The sequence below is a fragment of the Seriola dumerili genome, unplaced genomic scaffold, assembly GCF_002260705.1.
Source record: "Seriola dumerili isolate Sdu_G_001 unplaced genomic scaffold, Sdu_1.0 BDQW01000052.1, whole genome shotgun sequence".
NCBI lineage: Eukaryota > Metazoa > Chordata > Actinopteri > Carangiformes > Carangidae > Seriola > Seriola dumerili.
In genome coordinates this window covers 16517639-16530469 of record NW_019174307.1, presented here as the reverse complement: position 1 = coordinate 16530469, position 12831 = coordinate 16517639, and the positions used below count along the sequence as shown (strand labels likewise).

Genomic DNA, 12831 nt, shown 5'->3' with positions numbered 1-12831 from the left:
TTTAATCTGATTCAGATTATTATAGACAGTGCAGCCAAACTGCTGTCCACATTTAGGACAAAGGTTACATGCCTTGCTGCATTTGACTGTAAATGAGGTTGGTGGTTTCTAAAACCATCCACTGAGATTATCTTATCATCAACCTTGAGGTGAATGCCAGAGGCTATTGCTAAACTGCTCTTACTATGTGTTTTACCAACTCAAACAGAGCTGCTGCCTTGAGTTGTCACAAGGCATTGTGTTAGTGTTTCCATTTTTGCAACGTTTGAGCAGCATATCACTAAAAGTTTAACTGATCCTATAGTACCACTATATAATCTTACCACTACAATATAGCCTTCCATAATAGGCTATATATATATATATTATATATATATATATATATATATATATATATATATAGCGGCTATATCACACATAATACCATGCCTCACAAACCTCTGGCTCTTCCACGACACTTCGACTCGAGCGGTGGGTGGTGCCTTTTGTCCCTCTGCGCGCACGGTAGATACAGGAAGTACGAAAAAAAGCTACAGCAAAACACAAACAAATTGAAGCGAAATTATCCCAAAATCAAAGTGAGTCAAAATGGACAGTCAAAATACAAAGTCACTGAGTAACGACTCACGCTGCGTATTTTTTAATACACATTCAGAAGACTATCGATGCGTAAGTAGCCAACGTCACTGTGTGCCCATTTTTAGCTTTATGGCTAATTAGCTGGTCAACTTCACAGTTCACTGTTAGCTCACTTCAGGGCTTTGTTAGCATTGGTAATTACTGACTTCACCTGATTGTTTGTTGATCGATCGATTGATTAGGCGATGCTGGGAGGCCTGACAGTTGCATCGTTCCCGGGGCTAAACTGTAACGGCACAGCAGTCAGTCATCTAACAATGCTAACTAGCTGCATTAATTGACTTGTTCAATATTTCTAACGTTATATTTTTGACGACGCTGCAGTTAGCTAACAGTTAACGAAAACTTTAATATCGAGCCAGCAATTTTCCGTCTGTTGATCCATGTATTGTTCCTTAAAGGTGTTGGACATCTTGGTTAAACCCTTAACACAGTTTGAAATCCACTTTCATAGCTATGAACCACTTTATTTATCAAATCACAAAAAAGTTAAATTCATTGCCCGACCAGGTCTAGATCAAAAACCACTATACTTAGACTTGTCAAATCTGGCCAACATTAACACGAGAACACGAGAATTGTGAAACCTTTATTCGATTTGTAAAAGCAAAAGAAAGTTCGATTCCACAGCTTTCTTCCCCATCTAGACCACATCATACTAGGTCTAGATGAAAAAACTATACTCGAACTTCTCAAATCTGGACTACATTGACTGAAGATAGTTTAAAAGATAGTTTTTTTCATTTCAGGTTTTTGATAGCCTTGTTCTTTCTGTGAAAACAAACAGAACTTCTTTCCATCTACACCACTTTGGATCAGGTCTAGGTAAAAAAAAAACCCACTGTATTTAGAGACATGTCACATCTGGATAAGATTGCCATAAAGACCCCATAGACTATTTTTGATTTGTCAAAAATAATGAAGTTATTCAAAGCTATTTAATCACCTATATTTGCACATGATGAATTATAAAAGAAAATGAAAGTTTGTACACTAAAAAAGAACCAATTCAGATACTGTGAGCAAAAAGACATTAAGTCAACTAAAAGTTTGTGACAATTTAAAGACAAATGAAGCCAGAAAATGTGGCATTTAATTTGATATTAAAATGGAAATTTGTTTATTTGTCAACACTAAAACCTATTAAATGATTAACTGCAGAACTCACTTTGCTGAAGATCATTTCTGAGAGTAAAGCTGCTGAGGTTTTATTCATGCAGCGCAATGTTTACACCTCTAAAAAAAAAAAAAAAAAAGCAGGAACACATAAAATGAGACATATGTCTATGTTTCTATTTCCTCAGTACATGCCGGGAGGGTTTCCAACACACCTGCCCCTTGTCCCTGCAATCACATGATCAGCACTCAGCCAGTAATATAATTGCTGGTCATGGTTTCAACTCCGCTTATTTTGCCTTTATCCAAGATTAACAAACAAATCCTTAAACTGTGTTCAAAGAACCAAATTAGCTGGATGAGAACTAACAGGATTAATTTAGCCTGATAACAGCATGTTAGCCGCAGGTAGTTAAACCACATGAGCATTCAGTCACAGGGCTGCGAGCATTCATTTGCAGCTTCATGTCTTTTAGCTATTGTTATTTATACTCAATGAAACAATTTTTTCATTCCTTCATGTTAAACAACACTATTTCAGGTTTAAGCCTCAGACATGTGGGTAGAGTCTGTTTGATGTGAATACAGATTTAGAGTTCTTTATCATGAAATGATAAGCGTGAACCTGTTTATCTAATTCAGATTATGTGAGGGAGGGATTTTTATACAGATGAAGACAATAACAGATGCAATTGTACAATATAACATCAGTGGTGAAAAGTAAAGCCCTCTAGACACTTGCACTGTAGCACTGGTCACTTTTACTGTTCTTGTTGTTGCTTTGGGAGGGATGAACACTTTTTGACAGCATGTAGCTTGGGTAAGTCACTTTGGACAAAAGCACCTGCCAAATGTGATGGCTTGCATTGTTTTATTGTTGTAATTGTTCCTGTTATTTTCTAAGAGTTTTACAGTGTAATGCAATCAAATGCAACAACACAAAGTGACTGAAAAGTTTCGCAAACTTAATTTTAAACGAGACTGCATTGAATTCATAGGTGGTTGAGTCCACACCTAGTGGATGTGTAAGAGATGATTGAGAAACATTTCAGTACTTCCCTTCTCTTCAGAATAACCTACAAGAAATACCCTGTTTGGATCAATTGCACCTTTTGTTGCTGAATCAAGGTTGTCATATGGCGGGCAGATTAGAGACCGAATCAGTGCTGTCTCTAGTGCAGTGAATGTGTTAATGTGAGTAGGTATATCTTTGCATGCCAGCAGCTTTAGGCTCGAAAGCTGCTCTTGGCTGTTCTCTTGGCCCAGCTATATCAGAGGAAGAATGCTGCAGCAATGTTGTTTTGCCTAGAGCCCAAATCTCTCCTGTACTGACAAGTAATCGCTCATAATTGCAAGCAATCGATCAGTGTACCGCACATTGTCTGACTAACCTAGATACAGGCGGACTACACTGACCCAGTCAGCTATCCCAGTTTGATTTTCGCATCACACTCCTAGTGAAAACTAAATACAAAATATTCATACATTCTATATTCTCCCATACTCTTTAGGATTGTGGCCTAAATACTAATGCATATTAATGCTCCTTAAGTGAAAATAAGAAAGTTAAGGGAGTTAATGCATCTAAATCTGGTGTGCTGCTGACATGATTGGAGCATCCTGTTTTCCTTGTCACTTCAGCAACACAGTCTCATGATTCATGTTCATAAATCTGGACTGAACACTCTAAGACCAAAATCTAATATTTATCTGCAATTAGAATGTATCTAGGTTTTCTTTTCGTTTTCTGGTGTTATTAGGAATTTTAGATCGGCATATTTCAATATTGCTAAATACCGCTAATGTATTATGTGTTGTAGATAGTGTGCAAAAATGGATTTTCCATTATGTTTGCCTTTTTTGCTTTAGAGAACAGAACAACAGAAAAATAATAATCAGAAGTATTTTGAATTAATTAATCAATCATTCACATCATTTTTTTTATTATGCCAACAGAAATGCCAAACATTTTAACTGTGAGGATTATTTGTTGTTACAAGCAATTTGATGATATCGTATTTAGCTTTTGGATATTGTGATGGTTATTTTTCATGAGTTTCTAAGATTTGAAAGCCAGAACGAGTCAAATCTTTATCATTTTTAATTAATACTGTAGTATAAGTCTGTCTTGACATGGTCATTACTCATTCTTTTGGATAAGAATCAAAGGGCAACTGATAATAATACTGTATATCTTGCCCAAGATAACAGTGTGATACAGATGTGTGTGTGACATGTGACATGAGGAGAAATCCCCTTTCCAAAAGTGACATAAACTTTTCAAAAGCCAAGATCACTCATGCAATATTTATGAAACAATTTTATGATGAAGTGCAAAGAGTTTGAGCCTTTTTAACACCCCTGCAGCTCCATGTAGGGAGCAATCATTCAAATGTAATTAAAACAGTAATAAACTGGTAAAAGGCCTCACAGGGAAAATGTCTGTGGAATATACCTCTTAGTAAATCAGACCTTTTCTGTCTGAGCAACGCAGTCAGAAATCTTACACCACTGCAAAAATAAAGCAGTATATAAAACTTGAAATCCACTTCCATGCATTTTGTCAAACATGACAATTGTCATGTTTCCTGGATCTTTTTATAGGCAGTAGATGTCCCTGTTGTTTACATAGGGCAGCACGTGGCATAGTGGTGTTTTTGCAGAGGTGATCAGTAGTTTATCGGACTAATCAGAGGTCATTCTTTGTTGTGGCTCCTCTGAGGTTTCAGGTGTATGACGTGTGTGAAAGGCCACAGCACTGATGTTGCACAGCCGATAGCATGGACATGACTTACTTTATTTTGCATGCAAGACTTCTGCTGGCTCCTTCATTTTCTATGAAACATATAGGACTGACTCATACACGTCTAATCCTTTGCATTCCTTCATTCTTTCACTTTTCCTTCTGGTTTCTCTCTCTGAGCAGCTCTCAGATCCATTTCAGGTTGGATGCAGCTTTGCACAAAATATGTTGAGAGTCAGGTTCTAGGCCTGTTGACACATCTGCCTACCTGTATTTCATTCCAACCAGCTGTCATTTAACACCACTCTGTGTTTTATAATGTGTTAATATGGGCCAAATGCATGTGGGGATGACATTCATTAACACCATAGATGTCTAAGGTGTCATTACATTGCAAATGTTTACGTTTCTGAAACTCTTTAAATGTATGCAAATTCTTTTTTATTACACTTCCTTTAACTGCACACATTCTTGCACGCATGCACACAAACATACAAAAGACACGTTTGAACAAATGGCAGCCTTGTCAACCCAGTAATTTCTAAGCTCTTGATTATAAAGATGACAATACAGTACGGAAAACAAAAACATTACAAAGAGTCAGTAATTCACAAGTCAACCTTGATATGTTGTTTTTATTATTTATGGAAATGAGTTGTGTTTGATTTACAGGTGGTGATTTTAACAGTGAAACGAGCCACAGGGACCTTCTCCTTAGCAGGATGGTAAATATTTCTTTCTCAAATCACACTTTGTTTTGGACCTTTGACTTTTATTTCACACCACAGCAGATTATGATGTAGGGATATATTGACATATTGTATATTTGACATGGTTCGGTATGATATGCCTGAGTATAAATTTTAGTGACGTTACATCTGTAAAGAGATCTTTACACCATTGTAATAGATTTTGGTGGTGAAGAGTTAATTATGATATTAAGCTGCGCAAACTAATGTGACTGTTGACAATAACCCTGTAATCAATACTACCTTTGTAAAACTTATAATACTCCTCTGTTGTTGAGGCTGTGTCTGAGTCTGCGGTTTGCCGTGTTGTATTGGCCACGCCTTGTACATTTATCCAATAAAGTAAAAAGTATTTGAAGTCTATACTGTTCATAAAAAGTGGTAGATGTAACTGCAGCAGTAGTGCTTAAGATTTGCGTTTGAAGTGTTGTTTTCTAATGAAACTAAATGATTTATCTCAAAGTTTCTCTAACCCAGGCCCACAGCTATAGACTATGGAATGACATGTCAGTTTAATTGAACAATAATTAAAAAAAAGACTCTCAACAAAGGAAATTTGAATGTTGGGACCTTACTGGTCTACTTGAAAACATTTATTTATAATTGGAAAGAAGTCCTTGGAGGTTTTTCCCATTGGTTTCAATAGTCAGTTTTAATTTTGGATGTGGCATCTAGTGGATATTTGAGAAACTGCATCTTTACACATTGGCCTCAATATTTTTCCGTGCTGGTTACGTACGCAATATACAGGTTTCATTAGTGTCGGTCTGAACAGGCATTGTTTTTTACGGTCAGTGATCTTATTACAAGCTAGAGAATATCAGGAGTTAGTAGAGGTGTAAAGAGAGCCTGCAGGGATTAGTTTTGTTTGTTTTGGAGTTGCTATGATGTATTTATATGCAGTAAGACCCTACATCAGCAGTAAAACACCCTGACCTGCTCAAGTTGTTGCCCCTGCAATTAGCAAGAAACATCTCATTGTCGTCTCTCCTCTCTCCTCAGTCTTTTCATGCTGTTTGTGATCTGGGTGCTCCGCAGATATCACTCTTTGGCTCAGGTAAATTTGTACACTACAACGTATGCAATGTTTTTATTCTTGTTTTGCATTTTGCTACCACTGGAAATATGTTCAGTAAGCCATGGTAAATAATGGAATAATTGAACCCAATTAAAATAAACAGATCGACTAATTGTGGAGTTAATTGACTCATAGTCGTCCTGTGATAATGACTGCTGTCCTTTGCTTTTTTTTGCTCTCCAAATGAAGGGGTTTGCATTATACTTTAGTTTTGAATATACACTGAAAAATATTAGTTAGATGTTGATTTTCTTCCGCTTAATATTTTTTCTTAGATACTACAATAAATATTTTTTTGTTCATGGTGTTGGATTGAGTGTGCAGCTTGTGGTCTCTGGAGCCAGTTGTTGTTTTTGAAACCAGTCCAGCAGGTCTGTCAGGTTTGTCAGCGCTACACAAAGTAAATGACAACTTAACGTGGGGCTCTGATGGATCCTGTTACATCTGGACCAGGTTGCATACAGTGGCCTCACCTCGTCCTGCTCTTCTTCCCTCATCCTCTTGCGCCACATAAACCCTCTCCTTACCACCAATATCCTCACAAAGGTTATCTGTCAGTCAATAGTCTTTAGTGCTCGCCGGCCCTGCCGCACTCTTCTGTCTCCTCCTCCTCTTCCTCCTCCTCCTCCCCCTGCTCTTCCTCTGTGGCCTTGGCAGGGTCATTGCTGACAAATTGATAAAAGGCTGTGTGTGTGTGTGTGTGTGTGTGTTCGTGTTCGTGTTGTTCGTGTGTGTGTGTGTGTGTGTGTGTGTGTGTGTATCCATGTCTGTCTCTTTATGTACCTACGATAGCCACGGTTTGTAACCACCTCTATAGGCATAGTCAGGTTAAGACTGACAGCTGGTATGCATAGCAAATATCCTTTTAAAATTCTTGAGCGCACAGATTATTGATTTATTTAATAAAAAACCTATTGAGTTCAGTTTGTATAAAAGGAATTAAGGAGACACTCTCCTCTGTGATATTTTCACAGAGTTGTCACCAGGGATGTCGTATGCCAAGCTGTCAGCCACATCAGTGATCATTTGATCTATAATTTGCCCTTCTCTCTAAGTGAATATAAATGCATTGGCATTTTTACTCGAGATTTTTTGTTAGAGAATCCGTTTTCACGTCTTTCTCTCATTTTCTTTGTACAGAAGATGATTCTCAGCCTGACTGTAGCCGCCTTTTTCGACAGCGTAGCATATGTCATGGTGAGCTCCTCTTGTCTGTTTCACTCAATGCACACATAGTGGCTTTTTTTCCTGAGGTTGGTGAAAGTGTGCTCTTCTTCCTTCATTCCCCAGGGTGAGTCCCATCCAGAGGGATCTCTTTGTGACTTCCAGGCCTGGTGGCTAACTTACTTTGGTAAGACAAAAACTTAATTAATCGCTCACTGGCACACTTTGCACACTTTGCACAACAGAGATGAGTAAGCCAGCAAGGGAAGAGCAGAGGTCCAATGAAGACATCTGTTGAAGAGCTCATATATCACAGTGAAAAATAATATTGCTTTGTCAGATCGTTTTTTGGCTTGGGAACAAAATGTGCCTCCACACTGATTATAACACCATCTTTCACCCAGAGCTTTTGGAAATGTAAGGTGAGGAGTTGTTTCCAGTGAGCTTTTAAAAAGTGACAAAATGATGTCTCGAAATACGTAATTGTTGCGTCACTGCTTTTGGTCAAAAAGCCTGCAAATGCCCAATATGTATAATGTAGGAAATGACTCACTATACCTGTAAAGCTTGCTGTAGACAGCTTTGACAAATGGTGTCCCCAAGTCTCAGGATGTCGGTACAAAGAAATACTGAGAAGGTTCAGAAACTGGTGACAGGTCCAGCTTTTTTTAAATTTTATTTTATTTAACACTGAGTTTCTTGTATTTCTCTCATGGTGTCAGTATAATTTAAATGTAAAGCCTCTTTTGTATGTATAGAAGGCAACCTCTTTGTTTTTACTTTTGTGGCTTACCCAGACGTTCTCAAAATGGAGGGGTGGATTTTGCCTTGCTGTTTGGATATACGCTCACTGTCAAGGCTGATAATGCACTGGTTAAACTTGTTCATCGTTTAGGAATATTCACACACCCATACTAAAAAATACCACACCCACAGCAAAGGTGTAACACTTGGGAGCCAAGCACCATGCCATGTAGTTACTGGGCCATTGCAACCATTCTTAGTACTGCCCTCAAGCCAGATGCCTTAGTATTTCATCACCGTCTCCTCTATGAGGAGATGATTTTCCTCCAATGACAAGACAGGACTCAAGCATTTCATTTCGGTTAATCAGGGCCATCTATAGACACTTAATCTAGAGAAAGTGGGAAGAGTTCTTTGTCATTTCGTACTGATGAGGCAGGATTCTTTTTACACTGAAAACCCTTGTTTTATTTTCATTGCATTGGCTGCAATTACAGCTCCTTTAGCCTTGATTAACATAAGGATTCTTAGTTAGAACTGGCTGCTAATACGACACTTCACCAAGCCTGTTTTCATCTCTGCTGTTTTTATCTCGCAGACAGACACACGTGCATGCACACGCACGCACGCACACACGCACACACACACACACACACACACACACACACACACACACACACACACACACACACTCTCAGACGGGTAGAGGGTAATGGGCAGTGAGTTAGTGCTGCAGGGTTTGTGCGTGTCACCTCGGTTTATCATGAGGATCCTCACGCTGAGGACAAACGGCTGTACATAAACACCGGCTGAACAGGCACTTTGTTCTGTTGCGAAGCGTCAGGTCTAGTGGGAGCTGCACAGCACAGCTCTGCTTTTAACTCCGACCAATAAAATTTTATGAAATGTGTTTGAAATAGAGCAAGATTGTAGCAGGGGCAGCGACAGGACAGGTGGTGTTTTCAAGTTTTCGAGCAAAGCTTCGGCTGCTGCCTGGTTATGTAAGACGGGTTCGCTATCACAGTGACAGTGATTTATTGTGATAATGACACAGACAGCCAGCCTCCTTCTTTCTTAGTCACTGCATGCTATTCCTAAAGGTTCCCTGAGTGTAAGAAGAGTGTGTGTGTGTGTTTTGTATGTTTGTGTGTGCAGGGTGTGTGGGGGGTGTGTTGTGTGAAACTGAGTAAGCTGAGTATGTGGCTCAGAGAATCCATCATTGTGACGACCGGCCCTGCCTGTCCTGTCAACAGCAGCTCACACACACACACACACACACACACACACACACACACACACACACACACACAGGGAAAGGACTGACTATGAGGGCAGAAAAAACAAACTGAGCTTTCTGGACTCTCTTCCTTGTCTCTGTAAAATACATTCATTTTTTTTACCCTCTGCTGACTGCGCCTTCCTTTCCCTTTCTTCATTTATTCTTTTCTTTTCAGTGTCTTTAGACTCTGGGATCTAGTCCACTCCATTTGACTCCACTCCCCCGCATCCCTGCACCTCACTCGCCTCCTCTTTTCCTCGCCCCCACTCCTGCGTTATCTCCCTCTGCTTTTCCACAGTTCATCATTATCCCTCTCCGAGCTCCCCCCTCTCATCCATCACCCTAAGCCACAGGTTTCCCTCATATTACTGCAGAATGGGCCTTCATTTATCAAAAATTGGGGCACATGCCGGCATGCGCGCGCACACACACACACACACACACACACACACACACACACACACACACACACACACAAACACACTCTCATACACACGTGTATGTTTGGACGCGGATTTGCAGGTGCATGCTGTGTGGCGGAGGGCAGTGTTGTAATTTGACCTTGTTGTTTGTTGTCCGTGTGTGTGTGTCTCTGCAGACTGGAGTGCCTTGGCCTGGGTTTGCCTCATCACTTTGAACCTGTACCTTAACCTGGTCCGAGAAATAAGCACCAACAGATATGAGATGTGAGTAGGAGACTTAGTGCTGCAACTGATAATTATTTTCCTTATCGATTGGTGGGTTTACTGATTATTTTCTTTCTTTTTTTAAATTTCTTTCAATGAGTCATGTGGTCTATAGAATATCAGGAAAAAGTGAAAAATGCATCAGCTAATTTCTAAGAGCCCATGGTGATGTCTTCAAACGTTGTATTCGTGGTATAATGTGTTTTTTTCCAGCCCACAGTCCAAAATGCAATGCCATTCAATTTACAGTGTTTTAAAACCGAGAAAAGAAACAAATCCCTCATTAGAGAAGCTGAAACCAAAGAATGATAGGCATTTTAGTTTTTTTTAATTACTTTAACGTTTAATCAGTTATTAATGAATCAATCAATGATTGCTGATTCTTTCTGTTGATCCACTAATCGACTAATTATTTAGACTCTTCGGAAACAGTCCATGCCTCATGTGCGCATGAAAGTCCTCCTCTGTCTCTATGTCTGCCTGTATGTCTTCCTTTCAATGTATATTTGTCTCTTGTTTTGTTGTGGCCGCTTCCCTCCGCATGTGTGTTTATGTGTGTGCATGTGTTTGGTCTGCCAGAGCATGTGTCTCCCTGCAGAGCATTGACAGCCCCCTCCTTCCTCCCCGTCCTCCTCCTCCTCCTTTTCTGTTCCAGCCAGCCGACGCTCTAATTGAAAAGGGAGTGGGTGTCAGCCGTTCAGTGTGTGTGTGTGTGTGTGTGTGTGTGTGTGGCCGTGCGTGTGTGTGTGTGTGTGTGTGTGTGTGGCCGTGCGTGTGTGTGGGCGCGCGCACGCATCTTCACGCTTTGCAGCACTATGTTTCTGTCGCTCAAACTCCCATGAGCACTCTCCACAGTGCAAGTGTGAATTTGCACACATTTGTGTGTGTGTGTGTGTGAGCGAGCTATTTTCTCATTTTCCATGCCTAGCACGGAGCTTTTTGACATAAACACACAATCTAAAAAAAATGTATGCACCCTGTGGGCGGGAAATAAAGGGGCAGCTTTAACAAGTTAGCGGTTCCTCTGTTTGCCAAGTGAAGTCCTGCCGATGTGCTCAGGTGTGTGCACTCCTCCACATACGTGTGCCAGGAGTTGGGCGGGGAAAAGGTAGATGCCACCCCGAACCCCCCACCACCCCCCACCATCCCCCACCATCATCCTTCCCATGGGAGTTTCCCTGCATTGATTAGCAATAAGCCAGACGATATAATGGTGCTATAACTCAGAAGAAGATGGCTTTATGGATGCAGAGAAGGGGGCAGGCTGGGGGACCAAAATCAGTTCACTTCAGAGTCTCATCAGCTGCTCACCGCTTCTCAGAGATCAAAGTGGGAGGTGGATGTGTGGCTGGTCACACATGACGTGAGAGAAAAAAAAACCCACAGCACTTAATAGGTTAGAGCGAAACGAAGACAAGGCGGGGGGGGGCTGTCGTGTATTGACTGCACATATAAGCTGTATGTGTTTAGGCAGGCTGGTATGTGGCTTTGCATGCATGCACAATTACCCCTCAGCCCCCCGAACTCAACCTCCCATCCTCTCTCTCTCTCACACACACACGCACGCGCGCACACACACACACAGTGACGGCACAGTGTGATGGTTTATGAATGAACAAATCGCCAGAGGACACGGAGAACGGAGACTGGATGATCTAAGAGTGATTGAAGTGGATGCAAGAGAGGATGGGAAGTGTGTTTAGCGCGTGTGTGTGCATGTATGTTTATGTGTGATTGAAGGACGGATTCAGGCAAACCGAATCCGGTGTGCGCTGAGGGCAGGGAGATAGCGGTGAAGCTGAAGATGGAGGGTGGGGAAAAAAAGAAGAAGTGGTGTGAGGCGGTGAGAAATGAGATTGAGCCTCGAGAGCGATTTCTGTGCGAGCTCGGATGTGCGCGTGCGCGTGTGTGTGCGCGCAGGTGTGTGGAATGCAGAGCACAGAGCGGTCCTGCTGTGCCTCATTAAGCCCATGTTGCGCGCAGCTCCGGACCTCGTCATCTCCCTCTCAAAGCGCTGTGAGTGTGTGGGGTATGTGCTGCAGTGTGTGTGTGTGTGTGCGTGCGCGCGCGTGTGTGTGTATGTGTGAGAGAGAGAGACGGTGTGCGTCTGTAGGTCTGTGAGCTCTCCACATTGATTTCCTGACAAGCCCCCCTCCCTGCACCAGTCGTCACGCCACGAAGTGGAAGCACTGATTTCACCATTTGTATCCCTCCTCCCACCATCACACAGACTCTCTCTCTCTCTCTCTCTCTCTCTCTCTCTCTCTCTCTCTTTGTGTCTCTTTCTCACTCTCCCTCCCTTGCTTTTCCCTTTTGCTCCCTTACACGCTTAGTTACTAGATGGCTTTCTCTTTTAGCGCTTCCACCATTTCCTTTTTCTCCCCTTTCTCCCTCCTTTTCCCCTCCTCTTGCACTCGCTCTTGTGTTCGATCAAAACACACTCTCTCTCCTTGGATCAGTACATTTCCTATGTCTCTTTACCACCCACTATTCTGTTCTATTTAAACCTCCAGCCATCTCTCTTTCTTCACCACCTCCCACACACTCGCTGCTCTCCATCAGATTGGGGCAGGGGGGTGGGGGGATACAGTGTGCCCCAATGAAGTAGAGTGAGAAAGTGTGTGTGTGTGTGT

The 12831-nt window shown here is 41.4% G+C and overlaps 1 protein-coding gene across 1 annotated transcript in view; it reads left to right on the top strand.

Annotated features, from left to right (window-relative positions):
- The first annotated feature begins 551 nt into the window (after window positions 1-551).
- Window positions 552-12831, top strand: part of LOC111218680 (cyclic AMP receptor-like protein A) — a 50038-nt gene continuing 37758 nt past the window's right edge. The window contains exons 1-6 of the mRNA XM_022741092.1: window positions 552-669; window positions 5171-5223; window positions 6250-6304; window positions 7466-7522; window positions 7616-7676; window positions 10111-10198. Coding sequence (XP_022596813.1) covers window positions 589-669; window positions 5171-5223; window positions 6250-6304; window positions 7466-7522; window positions 7616-7676; window positions 10111-10198 — 395 coding nt within the window. The 5' untranslated portion in view covers window positions 552-588. The remainder of the gene's footprint in view (window positions 670-5170; window positions 5224-6249; window positions 6305-7465; window positions 7523-7615; window positions 7677-10110; window positions 10199-12831) is intronic.